At 36.7% G+C, this 20834-nt stretch overlaps 1 protein-coding gene, 1 long non-coding RNA gene and 1 pseudogene across 3 annotated transcripts; 1 reads left to right on the forward strand and 2 right to left on the reverse strand.

The window, feature by feature from the left end:
• Positions 1-732: 732 nt before the first annotated feature.
• On the reverse strand, positions 733-15541 carry LOC109452753 (uncharacterized). Its single transcript, XR_012493085.2, has 2 exons — positions 15406-15541; positions 733-2561 (listed from the first exon to the last, which is right to left on the reverse strand). It is a non-coding gene; the product is annotated as an uncharacterized LOC109452753 (long non-coding RNA).
• LOC109452752 (cytosolic 5'-nucleotidase 3A pseudogene) lies at positions 4336-5985 on the reverse strand (annotated as a pseudogene).
• A 50-nt stretch (positions 15542-15591) lies between the features above and the next one.
• Positions 15592-18885, forward strand: RPL34 (ribosomal protein L34). 2 transcript variants are annotated; one of them, XM_019741996.3, is made up of 5 exons: positions 15592-15649; positions 16636-16709; positions 16793-16892; positions 17199-17302; positions 18745-18885. In XM_019741996.3, exons 2-5 carry the CDS (start codon positions 16645-16647, stop codon positions 18827-18829), a joined length of 354 nt encoding a protein of 117 aa, XP_019597555.1. In that variant the 5' UTR covers positions 15592-15649; positions 16636-16644; the 3' UTR covers positions 18830-18885. The 2 variants fall into 2 exon arrangements, with proteins under 2 accessions (XP_019597555.1, XP_019597554.1); XM_019741995.3 differs by having other exon boundaries at positions 15630-15760.
• Positions 18886-20834: the final 1949 nt, after the last annotated feature.

Genomic DNA, 20834 nt, shown 5'->3' on the forward strand with positions numbered 1-20834 from the left:
TGTGGTACCACATTTATCATGTATCAAATTCCCATATACACACAGATCTATTTCTGAGCTTTCTATCTGTTCCATTGGTCTGTCCTTATACCAGAACAATACTGTTTTTTTGCTTTGTAATATTCCTTAATAACTAATAGTTTGAATCACTCCTCATTCCTATGCTGATATAGTTATAAACATCCCACCAAAAGAGTTTCTATATTTAATATGTCAGCTAAAAACATTCCATCCAAACAGTTTTCCATATTTTCTCTTTACTTTATGTTACCAGCTACAGGTTTGGGCCTTTTAAGTATTATTCATATACTGCCATTGGAACTCCCTTTGACTGCCTGTTCTCTAAGGAGGTTGCTCTCAGTGAGTCTTAGAACCATTATTAAGTAAAAATCTGCCTGTTCATTTTAGACAGTTATCTGGCCTTAATAGCTGAATAGTGTGGATAATACATGAATCATGTAACCAGGAACCCAGTAAAATAACTCTCTCACTATAAGACTTGCATCGGGGCTTGACCAATAATGAATGGCTATGGATCTTTAGGGGCATCCTCCAGACTCCACAGCCGCAGTGTGGCTACCAGCTGTTTAAACTGTGATTCCAAAGGTCAGTGAAAACAATCTACAACAATCACGTAAATTCAAAATTATTTCATTCACTGATTCTGCAGAATGGAGCAGCCAGGGCTCAATGATTCCTAATAGAGAATCTTCCAAATGCTGGAAACTGGAGTTTAAAAGACAAATAAAATGCATTTTATTTATACCTTTCTTCTTTCTGCAGAGAGATCTTAAATAAGATAAAGTGAACAAAATAAGCTTCCCCTCAAGGATTTCACCATCTAGCAAGGAAAATATATGTCAAAACTGTTGCCATAATACAAAGGAAAAGTATTACAATACACAGATCTCTAACAAAGTAAGGAAAAATGAATACATAAAGGGAAGAGATGAAAGTATCACATTTGATCTGGGGATTAAAAAATAAATTGCTTATTGTGGTTTATTTTTGTCTGAATCTTTATGGTAGATATGAAGTTAGATTTTTTTTTAAAAAAATGTTTTTTCCTGCTGTATTTGGTAGGGTATAGGGGTTAAGGACGAAAATTGTGGCAGGATAAGGGCATGAGATACATAAAGAGAAAAAAGAGGGAAGAAAGGAAGAGGAAAGAACATGGGGACAATTTTTAGTGTTGGGATAAGTTTGTTAAATACGTTGTTGAATCTTACCCTTAAGGAGTCTAGGACAAGTAGAAGCAACGTTTTGAGAACCGGTACAATGCTGAAAAATGGGTATAGGGCATAAGCATGGTGGGTAGGGAGGGAAATGTGGGTGAACGGCAAAGGCTTTAAGGATTTTTAAATCCTTTGGAGGAGAATACACACACACACACACACACACACACACAGTCTAGACAAAGCAGAAAGCGCCTCCGGATTCATGGCTTCATGGCAGTCCCTATTCTGAGTTCACTTCAGTTTAACTAAATATTTGTTAGATACATACTCTGTGTGCTATACCTGTACTTAGGAAGGCTACAAAGATAAGACACAGTCCCCACCCTGATATAACTCACAATCCTTATGTGCGGAGGGAGAAATAAGTACATTATAGTGTTAATATAAGTTTGAAGATAACACATGGCAAGAAGAGGTAAAACTAAAGTATAAGAGAAAGAATTTGAAGGAGCACTTGCATCTTGTGGATTGGAAAAGGTTAGAAGACATTAGCGATACTTTAAGGTATTTGAAGTACACCTTGAGGCATTGATAGGATTTCCAAAGACAGAAGTAATTCAGGAAGAAGGAACAGCATAAACAACAGCACAGAGCTGGGGAAAGTAGCATACATCCAGAAGGACAAGTTGTGATCTTATTAGGAGGATCCTGAATGCCAGACTAAGGAATCTGTGTTTAATTGTAGATACTGGGAATTCCTTAAGGTTTCTGAATGAGAGTTACATGGTTAAAAACAGTGTTTTAAAGAAAATGAGTTTGTCAGAGTTTTGGAGGACCTTGCTGCTCAAAGGCTGGTCAAGAACCAGCACCATGAGCTTCACCTGGGAGCTTATTGGAAATGCAAAATCTCAGGCCCCACCCCTCCGCCTCCCCCAGCTCCCTGAGCCACTGATTCTAAACCTACAGATCTGTGTGTTCACCAAACTTGGAGAAGCACCTGTATGGAACATGGTGGAAGAGGGAGATTAGACTTTAGGAGACCAGTTGGAGGGCTAGGCCAAAAAGAGATGAACAAAGATGGTGGCATTAGAGACACCAAGGCCAATGACGTTGGCCAGAAAGGGAACAGTCATGAGTGACACAGAGCTTTCAGGCTGGAGGGTGATGATGTATTTTTGCCTCACTCATCTTCCCAATAGACGAATCCTCTTCCCTTATTCATTAAAGTCATTGTTTTCTTCTAATACATTTTCTTCCATTTGTTCCTTCTGTTCATTAGCAAGCACTGCTTCTGCTTGTGCGCATACACCATAAACCAAATCAGAAATTTTCTTGAGCCTCGTTCTTCAGGGTTGTGGATTGTAACTACTGCTGTGCCACGTGCTGGAGTAAAGAAATCACATAAAGAAATTAGAGGGGAGAAAGAAGAAAGGTGAAAATATCTTCCCTTGTATTAGGGTTTTCCTTCCGAGTTTAACACAAATCAAACAGGTGTGCACTCAAAGTGTGCAAGTGTGTCTTCATCAGCTTTTAATCATCAGCTTCAAGAAATTTCAGATCTCTCAGAAAGGGGGAAAAATAAACAGCTGAGCAGTGTGACTCATTTACACTTCAAATATACTTTGAATTGGTTATTCCTCAATTAATCAAATAGCTGGTGTATCCCTAAAGTAGTATAAAGTGACACGCTGTGTGAAATCAATTTTTCTTCCCAAAATCATTAAATCCAGTAGCCTGTGACTACATCCCTGCTAATTCTGGTACCAGTCCTTTCATCCTCCATTAACTTTGGCACGCCTAACAGGCTGTCAAGAATAATTTCCCAGGACGTAAATAATTCAGAAATTAAAAATTAATAAATAATAACAGAGAACTACTGGGAAATAGGCTAGGTCAATTAGTGCACTCTGCATTCTGTTTCTTCACAGCGGGGGGGGGAGGGGGAGAGCCACATTCGTTACTTGAATCTTTCCTTCGATTCTGAGGTCTGATTTACAGCTCTTCATTACTAGATCCAGTCAGACACAATTACCTCCATCACTATCTCAGTTCCTAACTTCAAAGAAGCGAACATTTTCTTGTCTGCTTCTTTTCTCCTTGCAGCAGGCTCAGCTTGACATCCCTGGAATTTCTTCCACGCAGACTAATTAATAAGTCTTCGACTTATCATATTCACTTCTCTTCTTTGATGTGCTACCTTAGTCAATCATGCTATTTAATTAGAATTTCAATGATAACTTTACTTATCTTGTGGCTAGATATAAATTAAAATAACAGGATTTTAATTCTCTTTTGCATGGGGTTATGACATTTTGGAAGAAAAACTTTCAACACAAACATAATATTATGTAATTTCTATGTAGGGGTGGAGGAGCATTCTGCAAAATTCTTTTCCTCTTGCTACAAAATAGGATTGCTATTCAGCAAACAATAATGGAAATCCACTGGATTTTCCTATAGCATCATCTCACCAAGTCCTTTACAGAAATAAAAAGTTTTGATTTGCATAAATAATTAGAACAAGGCCCAGGCCATGTTGCCAGCAAAGGCAGTAGCTATGTTTTGAAGAAAAAAGTATCTCCAGAAAGTCGAAGCTTTGATATATCAACCCTTTTAACTCTTTTTGCTCTTTTCTGTCACTCCATGCTCTTTTCCATTTTGGTAAATTCCATAGTGGTTTTTTTTAGACTTCTTCCAAAAAATACCACAAGGAAATAAAAAAGGTTCTCCCAAGAACACAGCAAAACTAGTAAAACACAGGCTGTGACAGTGATGTGCAGAATTGGTTAAGAAGGGAGAGCAGAAAGCTTTCTAGAAAACAACACTAATGCCAATCTTTATTAAGCTCCCACTGTTTGCCTCAGTCACAAGCTTTACCTCCATTAATTCTAGCCTATCCGTAATATAGGACTATTGTCCCCACGTTACAGATAAGGAGAGAGTCTCAGCAAGGTTAACTTACTTTCCTAAGGTCACAAAGGTGACACATGAAGAGAAAGAACAAGAGAAGACATGAGAAGAAGAGGTTAAACCTTTGAGCACAGCATTTAAAGCCTTCCATGGTCTGGCTTCAAACTGTTTGCCATACTCATGTTCTTTCTGCTCTATTACATAAACTTATCCAACATGCATCTGCAGACAGTAATTCACCACCAGATTTCAGAATAATATATACTTTATTAATACATTGTTGATGACTGCTTTAATCTTTATAGACATTGGCTGAAATGTTGTCATTGTAGTTATAAATAGTAACCTCAATCATCATAACTATATTATTTTTTAGAACTAAAAAGACTTTTAATTTCATGTTTATTATCAGTACATCAATAGAGAATATTTTATAATGATTAGTGACATGTGGATACCAAGATTTTTCAAACACCGAGTGCCAATATTTTCTGGTAAGTAATTTTTCCAAAACAAAATAACCAATATAACTCAATTTCAGGAGCTAGTGATACCATCAGCATAATGCACCCAAAATTACAAAAATGGCCGTACTTAAAAATCATGCACATAAAAATTTTCCAGTGTAAAGTCTCCTCAAAAACTTCATGATAACATTAAACTACAAAATTCACTCTAGAAATGTAGGGAGTTATTTTTCAAATTCTGCCTAAGATTTTTTTTTTTTAAATATTAAAAAATATGGTAAGGAGTGTGTTGAGAGAGGTGTAGAAAAGGGAGCTTCCAGTTGATGGGTTCAACATGCCTGAAAATACTTCGGTAATGTAGTGGAAAGACTTCAAGAGCAAGAATATATTATAAATAAAAGTCTTTCCACAAGATAAATGCACGAGCAGTCTTGTATCAATTGCACCAACAGGAGAGATGTTCAAGAAGACATCTCTCCTGTTGGTGCAATTGATACAAGACTGCTCTTATTTATAGACTCTTCTGTAAGATTTGGCTACTTCCAATGATTCATTTTTTACCAGAAAGAGTCCATGTACCTTTCTAAAACCCCATCCACTCTATAATTTAGATATCCAATTTTCAGAATGTGTTCAATATTCACTACTCCACCTGCCATTAAGTCCCAGCAGAATTATGTTGCTATTATATTTCAGTTGATTGAGATATTCTGTATTCAAGGCAACATCATGTTTGTTAAATACATGCATTTGTTCTCCTTTAAGTCCTTTGAGCACCCCATTGTCATCAAAATCCATGAAGTCAGACACTACTTTGACACTTGGATAATAAACACCAGCTTGATGAATAATCTCTATTTCATCACTGATACCAGCCAAAAGTATGAATACAGGAATACCGTCCGTGTTGGAGCTTACCAAAGGAATTCTCATATCCTTCCTTGAACATAATGCCAGATTCTGCCACAATTTCTTTAAGTTTAGCTTTTGGTAAAAAAGCCTGCTCAACAAAGCAAACAATGTGATTTAGTGTACCACTCTACCACATAAGGGTACTTCTCTTCCACGGTAAGAACAGGATCAATTTCAATAGCATATTTTTCCTTTACTTGCAGTAACTTTTATTCACATTCCTCTGAAACCAACTTACAGTTGTCAATGACATTATGACATGTTGTGCATCGTTTCCCTTCATAGGAAAATCTACTCAGTGTCATATCAAAATCTGTTATCTGAAGCTTGACAGCTCCTCCTTTGATAAGACCACAGGTAATTTGTTCTACTCTTGCAGGCTTCTTGATGTGAATTGAAATTTTCTGGAATTCTAGTGTCATTTTCACATATACAGCAGAATCTTGATTAATTATTTCCTGGTTATCCAATCTTCCTTAAGGTACTCTTCGTTCTTCTGTCCTTGAATTTGTCCTAGAACAAGAGCGTAGGTGGCACGCAATATCCAGAGATGCAAGGTGTGGATGTAAGCATCTCAGTGATCTTGGTCTTCCACCCCATCTTCCTCTTCAAGGTGAGTATGTACTGGGCCAGAACCACCCCTGCCACCAGGGAGCACATGCTGCCATTCACTACCTCACCCACCCCGACTACTGCCACATAGTCCATGGATGGAGCCTCATGCGCCTCCTGGGCTGAAAAGAAGCCATAAATACATTATTTTCAAATAACAAACACAAACAGAAAATCGTATACTATTCTACAAGGTCTGATAATTAAGTTTTACAATACAAGTTTTAGAATAAGAAATTAAGCTGTTTTCACATTTTCTTGTACTATTTTTCCCCAGGAATAAAATGATTCGCTTTTTTGTTTGTTGCTTAAAAAAGAAAAGTTACTAACAAGAGGAAAATCAATGACAATTACACACAATTATTCTATCTTTGATCTCTCAATCTTTCCTCTCGTCTATTCTCAATAACAATGCCCAGTAAGACTACAAACAGAAGTATAGTGACCAATAGAAACAGTTCATTAGTAAAACATGAAACCACTGCAGTAATGCCATTTTGAAGCCAACCTTTTAGGATTTAATACAGTTGTTCTTTAACAATAGAACTTGGTTCATTTGCTACTTAAGACATGGTTATTTAAACTAAAGTTAATTGGTTTCCTCACTCCCCTTTAGGGCTTTAGGCTTAGAACATTTCTATTAGAAAAAATCTAATTTGTCTCAAATTCCTATTTCTAAATATTAGAATGGTTAAAATGCTCTGATATTTTAACTCTTTATAGCAAAAATTCTCTCTAAACTACAGCTCAAACTGGCAAATCAATTAAAGATGCAGGTGACACATTTAGGAAAGGGCTCAATAGTAGTTCAGGAGAAGATGGAGCTTCAGTGGAAGGTGAGCGAGCAACCCATCTCTGCCAGGGCCACTCAGAAGTTGAGAAAAGTTGGGCCACTCTTGCTACTTTTCTTGAGGTTTCTAGTATAAACTTAAACATGAAAACATATTTTAAATGTTTATATTGAACCAAGTAATGCTTTTAAGATACAAAACGCAGTGTAACATAATTGAGCTATTCACAAATAATCACAGGATTAATACAATGCGTTAATTCATGGAACCCTACAAGCTATGACACCTACTCCTGGAACAAAGTGTACAAGTTCTACAAGGAAAGTCTTCCAATCTATTTCCTGTATTTCAATGACTGTAAATATAACCTCATCTAGAAATAATGTTAAAATTCTTAACTTCAAGTTCTTCTTGAATAGGAGGCTCAATTTCAAATGTTCCCTCTCAGTATTCCTTGATAGGCTCCAATCTCATTCATTCACTTCAACATTTTTTTTTTTCTTTTTTTAGTGCTTACTATGTGCCAGGCAGTACTGTAGGCATTAAAAATATATCAGTAAAAATAATTTTTTGAAAGGACAAAAATCCCTATCTTCTGGAGAATACTTCTAATGGAGATAAACAACATATAATAAACGTGATAAATAGATAGTATATTAGAAAGTGGTAAGTGCACGTTAGAAAATAGAACAGGGAGTGGGGGACTAGGAGTCCCGATGAAGGATAGAATGTGCAATTTAAATGGGATAGTTAGGATAGACCTCATTGAAAAAGTGACCTTGAGCAAAGAAGCATAGAAAGTGAGAGTAAGCCATGCAGATATCTAGGGAACACCTAATTCCTTTGTGCAAGGTAGAAAAGGTGCCACACCCACCCCCAAATATTATTGACTACAGTAATTGATCTGAGGAGAAAATTTAAATTATCATCTCAATAGAAACTGAAAAGGAAATTAATAAATTCAACACACATTCCTAACATGGTAAAAAAATTAATAGTTACCAATGGCTATTTTTTTATTGAGTTATACATGACATACCACATTATAATAACAGTTTCAGGCATACAACATAATGATTCAATATTTGTGTACATTGTGAAATGATCACCACAGTAAGTCTACTTAGCATCCATTACCATACATAGTTACATAATTCTTTTCCTGGAGATGACATCTTTAAGATTTATTCTCTTAGCAACTTTCAAATATGCAACACAATATTAATTATAGTCACCATGCTGTACATTACATCCCCATGACTTATTTATAAATGGAATTTTGTACCTTTTGACCCCCTTCACCCATTCCCCTCACCTCTGGCAACCACTGATGTGTTCTCAATATCTGAGCTCAGTTTTTTAGATTTCACATGTAAGTGAGGTCATACGGTATTTGTCTTTCTCTGTCTGACTTATTTCACTCAGCATAATGCTGTCAGGGTCCATTCATGTTGTTGCAAATGGCAAGATTTTATTCTTTTTTATGGCTGAATATATATAGTATATCACAATTGTTTTATCCATTCATCCATCAATGGACTTAGGTGGTTTCCATAACTTGGCTATTGTAAATAATGATGCATGAACATGGGGGTGCATATATCTTTTTGAATTTGTGTTTTCATTTTCTTTGAATAAATACAGCAGGTCCTCAAATAATGTCATCTGTTCAACATCATTTCATTATACTGTTGATGAGATGCTGTAGGAATTTAACTCTTGTTCATATCAATTAGTCTAGGTAAAATTGGTTTTGTTATGCATTGTTTCATTGTAGTTCTAATAACCTATTGACAACATTAAGTGAAGACTTACTGTACCTAGAAGTGGAATTGCTGGGTCATAAGGTAGTTCAATTTTTAATTTTTTGAGAAACCTCCATACTGTTTTGCATAGTGGCTGCACCAATTTACATTCCCACCACCACTGTACAAAGGTTCCATTTTTTTTACACCCTCGCCAACATTGTTATTTCTTTTTGATAATAGCTATTGTAACAGGTGTAAGGTGATATCTCATTGTGGTTTTGATTCGCATTTCCCTGGTGACTATTTTTTCATGTACCTGTGGGCTATTTGTATGTCTTCCTTGGAAAAATGTCTATTCAGATCCTCTGCCCATTTTTCAATTGGACTGTTTACTTTTTTACTATTGAATTGTATGAGTTCTTTATATGTTTTGGACATTGACCCCTTATCAGACATATGATTTGCAAATATTTTCTCCCATTCAGTAGCTGGCCTTTTCATTTTCTTGACAGTTTCCTTTGCTGTGCAGAGGCTTTAGTTTGATGCAGTCCTACTTGTTTAATTTTGCTTTTGTTGCCTTTGCTTTGGTGTCAAATCCAAAAAATTATTGCCAAGAGTGATATCAAGATGCTTACTGCCTATTTTTTTTTTTGAGGAGTTTCATGGTCAGCTCTTACATTCAATTCTTTAATCCACTTTGAGTTAATTTTTGTGTATGGTGCAAGATAGTGGTCCAGTTTCATTCTTTTGTATGTTGTTGTCCAGTTTTCCTAACATCATTTACTGAAGAGACTGCCCTTTTCCTATTCTATATAATTGGCTCCTTTGTAGTAAATTAAGTGACCGTTTTTGCATGGGTTTATTCCTGGGCTTTCTACTCTGTTCCATTGATCTTTATGTCTATTGTTATGCCAATACTATTTTGATTACTATAGCTTTGTAATACAGTTTAAAATCAGGAACTGTGATGCCTCCAGCTTTATTCTTCTTTCTCAAGATCGTTTTGGTTATTCGGGGTCTTTTGTGGTTTCATACAAATTTTAGAGTTGTTTGTTCTATTTTTGTGAAAAATAAGGGTTGCAATTTTTACAGGGATTGCACTCGATCTGTAGACTGCATTGGGTAGTGTGGATATTTTAACAATATTAATTCTTCTAATCCATATCATGAACTGTCTTTTCATTATCTATGTCTTCTTCAATTTCTTTCATCAGTCTTATAGTTTTCAGTGTACCAGTTACCCTTTTCTTAACACATGACTTAGTGGAGAAACACTGGATGCATTTCTGCTATTCAGGAACAAGACAGAGATGCCCATTAGCTACACTATTATTTAATATTGAGTTTGAAGTACCAGCCAATGTAATTTGACAAGAGACATAAGAAATAGAAAGGAAGAGGTAATATATCTGGAAATTCCCCCAAAATTAATAAAAAATTAAATATCAATAATAAAAGAATGCAGTATGGTACCAGGATACAAATTAATGAACAAAAATTAATAGCCTTCAATAAAAAGAAAACAGTTAAATGAAGTACTGGAAAAGAGCAACAAAACAGATAAAATACCTACAAACGAACTTAATAAGAAATGTACAAAACGTATATGAATAAGACTTTTTAAATGGACATGAATAAATAGAAGGATATCACATGTTCTTGGATGGGATGACTCAACATGATGAAGAGGTGAATTCTCCCCAAGTTAATATATAAATTTAACGCAAAAAAAAAAAAAAAAAAAGCCAAGTTTTTGTTTGGAAATAAACAAGCTGATTTGAAAATTTGTATGTGAGTAGATAAGCAAATCCTAAAATTATTTTTAACTATTCATATAAAATATCCTGAAATCTATAAAAAGCAATCAGGCACACAAGGAGACAGAGAGTAATCAGACAATAGAAATATCAGACAATAGAAAGGCATACTTGAGGAATTCAGATAATGGAGTCATTAGTCACAAAATAGCAAAATAAGTATGCTAAATATACTGAAACACTCAAGGAAATAAAAGTCAAAATTGAAAATTTTAGCATAGTATGGGAAGGATAAAAAGAGAAACAAATGGAAAGCTTAGAACTGAAAAATACAATAACTGAGGGAGGTGTATCCATTGGTTGTGTTTAATGGTACATTAAATACACTGAAGAAAGAATTAATAAACTAGAAGACAGGTCAGAAAACAAAATAAAGTATGGAAAATATTAAAGAAAGGGTGGGAAACTATGGTGGCTTTAAAATACAATTCTAAAATCACTGACTCTATCCAACAAGAGGTGAGGACATATGTCCACCAAAAATGTGGTAGAAATGATGCTATATGACTTCCAAGGCTAGATCATAAAGGGCCATGTAGCTTCCGCTGATTCTCTTAGAATGCTTGTTTTCTAGATGCTCCCTCTTGAGTAACTTCCTCTCAGAACCCAGCTACCATGTGTGAGAAGTCCACACCCCATAGAGAGGCCATGTATAGAGAGGCTCTGTTTAACAATCTTAGGCTGAGCCTAGTCTTCAAGGTATCCCAACCCAGGCACTAGGTTAAAAAAACACTCAGATGAATCCAGCTTCTAGCTGTTTAAGTCACCCCTAGTTGAGGCATTAGTCATCATATAGCAAATACAAACCATTCCTACTTGGCCATGTAAATATTCCTTATGCATGAAATCCATGAGCATAATAAAACAGTTGTTATTTTATGCCACTGAGTTTGAGACAGTTTGTTATACAGCAACTAATAACCAGAAGACACACTTAGAGATACAGTGCTAAGAATACAGTGTGTTACTGGAGACCCAGATGAAAAGAAGAGAATGGGGCAGAAGCAATATTTAAACAGATAATGGCTGAGAATTTTCTAAACCTCATGAAAGATATCAAGATACAGATATGAAAGACCCTAAGAACCCCACAGAATAAATAAAAAGAACACTTAAGCATATCATAGTAAAATTAATGGAAACTAAACCTAAAGAGAAAATATTGCAAAAGACAGCCAGGGGGGGAAAAAAAAAAAGACAAATTCCTTTTATACAGTGGTATTTTCAAAGTATTGAAATGAAAAAATAACCACCAACCCTGAATGCTATATTTAGCATAGCAGAAACTGTTGGTGTCTCATATCACATTCCTTCAGCCCAATTCTAATGTTGGATTCATTGGTGGTCAACTGATTGGTAACCTTAATCACATCTTCAAAATCCCTTTTGTCATGTAATATAACATAATTACAAGAGTATCTGCATGGGACAGCGTCATGGGGCATCTTAGAATTCTTAGCCTTCTGCCTATCACACATACTCTATGACCCATCAATTCCACTTCTAGGTACTCCTACATACCCAACTGAAATGTGTACATTATCTTCATCAAAATACGTATTCTACAATGTTCATAGCAATGTTAGTCATAATAGCCGAAATTTGGAAACTACCCAGCATCCCTCAAGAGAATAGTGCTTTGTTTGCTCAATGGAACTCTACATAGCAGTAAGAGTAAAAAATAATGTAAATGTATCTTACAAACATAAGGTTCAGCAAAAAAAGGCCAAATACGAAGAATACTTTTCATTTATGAAAAGTACAAAAATTAACAAAACTGATCTATGGATAGAAGTCAGAATAGTGGTTAGTCTTGGAAAACGGGGAAGAGAACGGAAGGAGGCACAAAAGTGGGCCATTTGGAGCGCTGATAATATTATGTGTTGATCTAGGTGTGTTAAATTTGTGAAAATTTATTGTGTCATGACCTAGGTGTGTTCAACTTGAGCTGTATATGTATTCTATGTGTGAGGATTTTAAATTACTTCTCCAAATGAATCTTAGAAAATCCAAAAGAATCTTCACACAAACTACTAGAAATAATAGAAGAATTTTATCAAGATGGTTGAAAGTAAAATTAATATACAATTGCATTTCTACGTACCAGCAACAAAAACTAGAATAGTTTTTAAGTACAAATATAAATAAAAATATATAGTTTTAAACATCATTCACAATAGAATCAGAAAACGTCAGGTACCTAGAAGTTAACCTAACAGAAGGCATGCAAATCACTATAGAAAAATTATAAAACTTTATTAAGAGATATTAAAAAGCACTTAAATGTATGGAGAGATATGCTGTATTCACACTTAAGAAAACTTCGCATCATAAAAGCATCAATTCTCTAATTGATCCATAGATCCATTGCAAATGCCAACAAAATTCAGATTAGCTGACTCTAAAATGTAGCTGGAAGAGAAAAAGGTCAAGAATTGCCCTTTTGAACAAAGAAGGAAAGGTAGTGCATATTTGCCCTTCCGGCAGTTGGAATTTACTGAAGAATTCAGAGTGTGGAACCAATAAACAAAAAAACAAAGTGACCAGTGAGATAGAATAGAGAACCAGAAACAGACCCATACACGCATGTAACCTTGGTATATGGCAGAAATAACATCAGATTGGCAGAGAAAGCAGAGACTGACTATTCAGTAAATGAAGCTGGAAAAAAATATAAGGTTGTGCATATGGAAAGAAAGAAAATTATATCCCTAACTCACTCTATACACAAAAATCAACTCTACATGAGTCAATAACAAGACTTTAAATCATTAGAAAATATAGGTGAATATCTTATAGACCTTAGATTAGAAAAGAACATTAAAAACAAGATGCAAAAAGCACAACTCAAGAAAGATAAATTTGACCTCATTAAAATTAGTAACTTATGAAAAAATCAAATAAATGAATTTTAAACCTCAAAGTTTCCCAGTCCAAACCAGAAAAAAAGCGTGAGGTAGGTTCATCTTATTTCAAGTTCACAAAAGTTTATAAAATATTTAGTAAGTGCACACAGAAATTAGTGAACAGAGAACTAAAAGAGAGAAAGATTAATAAAAACAAATGAGGTTTTCGAAATGTTTAATAAGATCGCCACATCTCTGGAAAGATAGATCAAGAAAAAACGCAAATACAGATTGAAAGAGAAATAAAGTCAAATTATAAAATGGGGTTAAGTATAGGGGCAACCTGTAATAGTGAGACACTGTTCTTATTCACTGGGGTGGAGGGGAACACAGAAACATAGGTAAACTACCCTACAGTGTATTAAGGGCTCCCATCTCCTATTGCTGTACTCATCTACCCAGCAAAGTCTCTCTAGAAATAGAATATATTGCAAGTAAATGCATTCACTTCAAAATCACATTTGCCTCTCTATCCCAGCCTCCTTCTCCATGCCTGGTACAGAGATGAAAGGGATTCCAGAGGACAAAAGTAGAGGACTGGGAAGGAGAGAAGTAACCCACAGCTAGGTCAGAGGAGAAGCAGCTATTTGACAGTCAGTAAAGTCAAGCATATAACCAGAGCCTTCCATTTGGTGTGGTGACAAAGATGGCAGTGATGTGAAGCATGAAGGAGTTAATAAGCCTTACCGGGCATCTGCCCTGTCACTTGCCTGCTTTCTCACCTCAATAGTGGCACTGGAAAACCTGGAAGGAAACTTGAGTGACTATTAGGATGCTCTTTTCAAATCTTCTCTTTTGGGTCAATATAGCTGGCTCACAGAGAGCGGCCTCCTTCACTGGACATTGCTCTCAGCTTCAGGAAACCACCTCACTCCTGGTCTGGGGAGAGCCAGGCCAAGGAATGACTGATGAGGGAGTACAAAGACCTGGCTCCCTTGCCTGTATGGGGGGGCTGTGAAAAGCCATCCTAACTCCAGACCTCCCTGTTGGAACAGCTGAGGCCTCAGGTGCAAACACTTTGTGGGTTCTCATCCTACCTTCACTTCCTTAAAGAGCACCCCCCAATATACCAGTGTGCAACTCTCCCTCACTATGTTTCCAGGGAGCCTAATCTAAGATAAAAGTTTAAAGGATCTTTTTAGCGTTCTTCCTTAGAGCCCAAGCAAAGTGTTCTTTCCTTCTCTGAGGTCATGAACCCTTTTGACAATATAATGAAAACTAAGGACCCTCTTCTCAGAAAAATATACATGGACACTTAATGTAAACTTTTATATACTATCTTATTTTATTTATTTACTTATTTATTTATAATTTTTCATTTATAGTTGACATCCAATATTATTTTATATTAGATTCAGGTGTACAACATAGTGGTTAGATATTTATATAATTTACGAAATGTCCCCCCAGGTAAGTCTAGTAACCACCTGGCACCATCCACAGTTACTACAATATTATTGGCTATATCCCCTATGCTGTATTTTACATCTCCGTGACTATTTTGTAACTACTAATTTGTACATTGATATACTATTTTAGAGAAGTTTTTTTCTTCCTCTCATCTTTAAGGCCCATCTCAAACTTTACCACCCAGGTGAAGCCTCAACTACCTCTTAGCACCTAATCAGAAGATTAGCCACTATTTGCTGAGCACATAGTCTCTACAAAACACTGTGCAAAGTGCTTTAACTTCATGATGCCTTTGATCATGACAACTCGGAAGGGTAGTTACTAATATCTTTCTTTTGGAAATTGAAGGACTAGCCCAAAGTAACACTGCTAGTAATTAGTAGGTATTGGATTAAAGTCCCAATTTGTAAAGCTTGTGCTTTGAATGGCAAGGAAAAAGAAAAGAAGGTTAAAGACAGTAACCCCTGAAAGATGATCTATTTCGAGTCAGAATTGAGATTTAAACCCAGGTCTAACCCCAAAGCGGGCGCTCTTTAGCTTAAATGTGTCGGAGCCCCCGTAAGAACGAACGAAGTTGATTTTGTCCCACTTCTGCCCTTTGCAGCTTCTTTTTCATTGGCATTTGTTTCTACAACAATTCCCAAAACTTCTTACCTTGTCATTGCTGTGGCGTGCTGAGGCGCATCCCCACCCACGGAGGGGCGGCACGTCGGCTGCCGTACAACGTGGCGGCGCTATGCAAACCCGGCCACATAGGAGAGCTGCGTGATAGCCGTACAATATGGCGGCTCTCTCGCCACCACGCCTCTGGTTGCGTAACTTCCTATCCTGCGCAGTCGGTTTGACCCTTAAACGCGCAAGCGCTTTCCTTTTCCTCTTCCGGGGACGGTGGCTACAGGTATGGATTCTTCTCCTGCTGTCTATCGCTACTTCTTTTACAATCGGCCGCCATCCGGGAAGTTGCGGGAGCCCGGATCTCTTAAGCTCAGTCTTTTGATCTGGAGTGGGGGTAAGGGCTCAGGAGGAAGGCTGGTGATGAGCAAGTCACCGGCTTTTAGCTTCAGACACCCTCGAGCCGGACTTCTCCTCCGGAGCCGTGAGGGGTTGGAGCTACCAACCGGTTCTTTGCCACCTTTGAAGTCCGATGTATGGAGACAAACGAGTTGTGGTCCAGCTAGTTGAGACTCTGGCAAATCGCGGAGCATTTTCATGTTTTACGCCCATATTTAACACCGCTCCTGTCGATGTTCTCTGGCCTTGGGAGGGCGGACGACCGGCATGTTCAGGTCGTTTCAAAATGTTCCCTTTCCCAAGCAATAGCGAGGAAGGTAAAAATGTGTTAATAGGGAGTTTTCTGTCGTGGCTTTGGAGATGCAAACGCAAGTGGCTGATTGTATGACTCGTATTGGCCTTCCGTGTCGGTTTTGGTGTCTGACAGTTCTGTTTTAGTGTAACGTTAGTGAGGAGCGTGTAACAATAAATCCAGGCAGTTTTCAAATAACATGCTGTGATGAAGTGGTTAACGAAATTTGGGATAAAAAAACGAGATTGATTCAAGTGTCATTTGTTTTCGTGTTAGTTTACGTAGTTCACTGAAAAACTAACTCGTTCATATACATATCTGTGTAACCTATTTGCTAAGTAATACCAAAATTAGTATTAAATGGCCCTCTAAGACCCAGGTGCTGCTTTCGGACAAGATACTGAGCATCACCTGTGTGCCAGGCTGAATAGTAGTTTTAAAACACGGAACACTTGTATAAGATAACCTTAACTAAGGATATTATGCATAAGAATAAGTATGGATAACAAATTATGTGATACTGTCTTGTTTTAAGGTTTGAATTATATCTGCAATGCAATTTTATTCCATTCTTAATGTAGGCATTCAGAATGGTCCAGCGTTTGACATACCGTAGGAGGCTGTCCTACAATACAGCTTCTAACAAAACTAGACTGTAAGTATTTCTAAAATTTTAAAATACATGTTGTCATTTACTCTGCAAAATGCTGAGCTGTTGCCTATTCTCTCATATCTTAGGTCCCGAACCCCTGGTAATAGAATTGTTTACCTGTATACCAAGAAGGTTGGGAAAGCACCAAAATCTGCATGTGGCGTGTGCCCAGGCCGACTCCGTGGAGTAAGTGATCCTTTTGCTATGAATAACATAACAAGGGTTGAACTTTTGAGCATTAATTCCTTGGTAAGGGAATGAGTAAAGGAGAGCTCACCAGTCGGAGGGTTAAGAGTTTCTACGCATCTATAACACTAACCTGTCAAGCATACAGACTTTCTTTTAAAGCCAATATGACAAATACAGTGAGGTGCCTTACAGATAAAACAGTACACCACTTCCCTTTGTAACCTAGTTTAATGTTTGCACTTACCACCTATAAAAAAAATTTGTTACAGTATCATAAAATGATCTCAACAATTTTTTATGCAGGTTCGTGCTGTGAGACCTAAAGTTCTCATGAGGTTGTCTAAAACGAAAAAACATGTCAGCAGGGCCTATGGTGGATCCATGTGTGCTAAATGTGTCCGTGACAGGTAAATATATAACTCTTAAATGGGCTTTCTTAAACAAGTGTGTGTGTCTGTGTCTATTACACTGCGTGCTAATCATTAGAAGACTGGTGAAAAAATAATTTGTTTAAACAAAAGTTGCATACTTCAGCATCCTTCCTAGACTAGGGATAATTGGTGCTATACAAACTAATAACTGATATTGGATCAAAATAATTCAGTTAGGATTTGGGGCCATCTTTATGCTAGCTGCAGAAATTAAAATGACCTTGGTTTTTCAGGGGAGGCAGGTGAGAAACTATTAGTTGTTTGGACAATTAGGTGGAGAGTGGGAGGTCTTAAAAGTAGGAACAAAACTATAGCTCTAGTGGAATAGTAGGAGGTGATAGACAAGAAAGCGGAAAGTCACATCACGAAGGACAGATTTTTGGGTTGATCTTAAAAATGGAAATTGATGAGTTTGGGCAGGGTGGGGAAACCTTTGGCAGAGCACCAATCGGTGGGACAGGTTTCTGTGTGAATTAAATGACTGCTTTATCTCTGGAGGTAACTTGGATTTAACAAATGGCAGTACCTGCTGTTTGCCAGGTCCTATACACGGTAATAATGGTGATCGATAAAAATTCACTGCTTTCTAAACGGAGGTTCAAAGTACAGAAATTGCAACTCCTTCCAAATGTAGTTTTTGTAAAAACCCTGTAAAATAGGTATGAAATTACTCCTGTGCCTTGCCACAAGGTAACCTGGCCCAAGATCTCAAAGTTAGCGTGTTTCCCCAAAAATAAGACCGGGTCTTATATTAAAGTTTGCTCCAAAAGACGCATTAGGGCTTATGTTCAGGGGATGTCATCCTGAAAAGTCATGCTAGGGCTTATTTTCCAGTTAGGTTTTATTTTTGGGGAAACACACTAGTAAATAGTAGAGTTGGCCCCCAAACAGTCAGGCTCTAGAATCCTTGCTGGTGATGAAGTACCCCTTGCTAATGTCTTTAACTCCTTTCATTTTGGTTCCCAGCATGTAACTCCTTTCTGTGTTTTTACTGGAAATTTTTCATAATGTTAAAATATTCTAAGATGTTTTACAAATCATGTCATTAGTCCTGGATCCTAATAATGAAATGCAGTTCAGTGAAAGCTGCCATAGTGGCAGAGAGACTAGTCTTCTGTGGGGGTGAGTTTTCTGGTTCATCGTGACTCAGACGAGAGGGGCAGGTACTACTACTGGCACAGAATTGAATTGTCCTACTTTAAGTGCCAGTGTAGGAAGGAGACCTTAGGCTGAAAAGGTCTGTCCATAATAGTTTCAGTTTTTAAGTTTTTAGTCTATACTTGTGGGTTTTATTTATTTTCTTGGGTATCTTCCCTGATAGATTTGCTCAGTTCTTTTATGGTACTTTCTTGCCTTTGTTAAATCAATGTTGTTTGGGGTTTTTTTAAACTATTTTCATTTAATATTTTCCTTTCTAGGATCAAGCGTGCTTTCCTTATCGAGGAGCAGAAAATCGTTGTGAAAGTTTTGAAGGCACAAGCACAGAGTCAGAAAGCTAAATAAAAAAATGAAGCTTTTTTTGAGTAATAAAAATAATTAAAAGGCTTGTTCTGCTGTAATTTGTTGGTATACAGGTTTGGTTTCTATGTGTTATCTGGGGACCCTGTGATTTTTAGTTGATTGCTTTTTCTAAATGACAGTAGTGGGAGGTTTGTGATTGCTAGAATTTTTTGATGGCAGCTCTAGAAGATGACAGCTTGAGAAGAGTGGCTCTTGTACCCGAATGTTTCTTCTAATGCCACTTGGGTCATTTTCGTAGTATCTCCTTCAGCATCAAAATTCATAGGCCAGAAAGTGTTCAACAAGTTATTTGGAGTGGAATTTTTTTTTTTTTACACATTGTTTTTAAAGCCTCCATTGCCTTAGTCTGTTTTGGATAGTTGGAAACTCCCTATCAGCAAATAATAAATGTATACAAAACCTCATGTCATGGGTCTAGTGAAATTTAAATTCTGACTGATGTTGGATTTATAATCTAGGTCAGAATATTAAAATAATGGACCTTAGTATATTTTCTCTTTGGACCTATGTAATACTTTTTCTGACAAAACTTAATAGTGTAAAATAGTAATGTAAAAGTATGTAAAGATTTTAATAGCTCATTCTTCAGTGCTGAGGCTACCAAGCATCCATCCCAGTACTCTATACACATAAACACTCCTTTGAATTGTTTTCCAAGACCATTTTTTCAGACCATGTCAGGCTTATTTCCAATCTCAAGTGAGAATAGAGCCGAGTCCCCAGGCTATTTGCACAAACCAAAATATGTAGATACTTAGAAGCAGGAGAATTCTGTAGATTTTGACCCTTTCCCTCTAGACATCACTATTACTGCCATGATGTAACAGAGTTACTGGTGTGATGTCTTATGCAGAGGAGCATTTCCTCTAACAAATGATAGTGCCCTTGGAAAAGGCAGAAATCTTTCTGGTGTCTTGAACACTTGCCTTGTACCATGCTGCCAGCTAACTGGTAGACAAGATTTTTAATCAAGATTTTGCAGAAGAAAACCAAGCGGCAAGGCTGGCAATGGAACTCAGGCCTTGAGAATTTCTAACTTGAAAGCATCTCCATAGTGATACCTAACGCCTATTGGCCACGTGTCTGACACTTCAAAGTGCTTGACATCTTTAGTCTTCCCAACAACCCTGACACATTACTGTCCCTTTTACAAATGACAACTGAAACGTAATATTACGCAGAACCACTTGTGTTAGAGTATTTGCAAGTTACTTAGGGAATTGAGATTAAATGACTGGATACCCCCAATAAACACTAGCACAAGAAATGATAGTTGAGGCCCCCATTAACATTCATAGTCTCAGATGTCAGATCTGTTCAGTTTTCCCCAAATGCTTGCCAATCCCGAGGATTGTTAAGTAACCAGAATAATACAATTACCTTGAGTAATGTTTAATTAAAAAAAAAAGTGTTAATGGGAATATACTTGAAAAGCATTAAATTCTGAGGTAGACTAACTCAGTTCTCCATGACTCAGGCTGATGTATACTTCATGGACCTGTGTTGTGTTCAGGTAACGTGTTGGTGTAAGAATTTAAAAATTGTTGTCTTGAACTCAAAAACAATGCCTTAAAAATTAAATTCAGTTACTTGATTGCTTTGTAAACTAATCTAGTTCTTGAAAAGCTTGAGAGATAATTTTTAAATAATACTTACGGAGGCGAAAGCCTCTGTTTGCCTGTTAGGGCTCTTCCTGCTACGCAAAATTCCATAGAACAACTGGACTGAGCACAGCCTCGAACGTGAGGACTATCAAGTTTCAGCAAAATAAATGGGTTAAATTAGAAATTTGAGAAAGCCAAAGCATTAAAGTTACATACTTTTCAAAGAATTCTTCATATGTTAAATGGTTTAACCTTTTCCAAATTTGGAATGTTTTCACTTCTTTTATAAAACATCTTTGTAGACAATTTGAAAAGTATGGAAAAATAGAATGAAAAAAATTCCCTTTAATTTCAACATGCAGACAATCATTTTTAATAGTTTA

The sequence above is a fragment of the Rhinolophus sinicus genome, chromosome 1 (assembly GCF_057876585.1).
Source record: "Rhinolophus sinicus isolate RSI-liver-muscle chromosome 1, RSI-T2T, whole genome shotgun sequence".
In the NCBI taxonomy this organism is placed as follows: Eukaryota; Metazoa; Chordata; class Mammalia; order Chiroptera; family Rhinolophidae; genus Rhinolophus; species Rhinolophus sinicus.

Bases quoted from the DNA above. Each gene is read 5' to 3' on its own strand.
- RPL34 (XM_019741996.3), top strand. From the start codon at position 16,645: ATGGTCCAGCGTTTGACATACCGTAGGAGGCTGTCCTACAATACAGCT. The intron at 16,710-16,792 runs GTAAGTATTTCT...CTCATATCTTAG, and splicing joins GCTTCTAACAAAACTAGACT to GTCCCGAACCCCTGGTAATA. The intron at 16,893-17,198 runs GTAAGTGATCCT...TTTTTTATGCAG, and splicing joins GCCCAGGCCGACTCCGTGGA to GTTCGTGCTGTGAGACCTAA.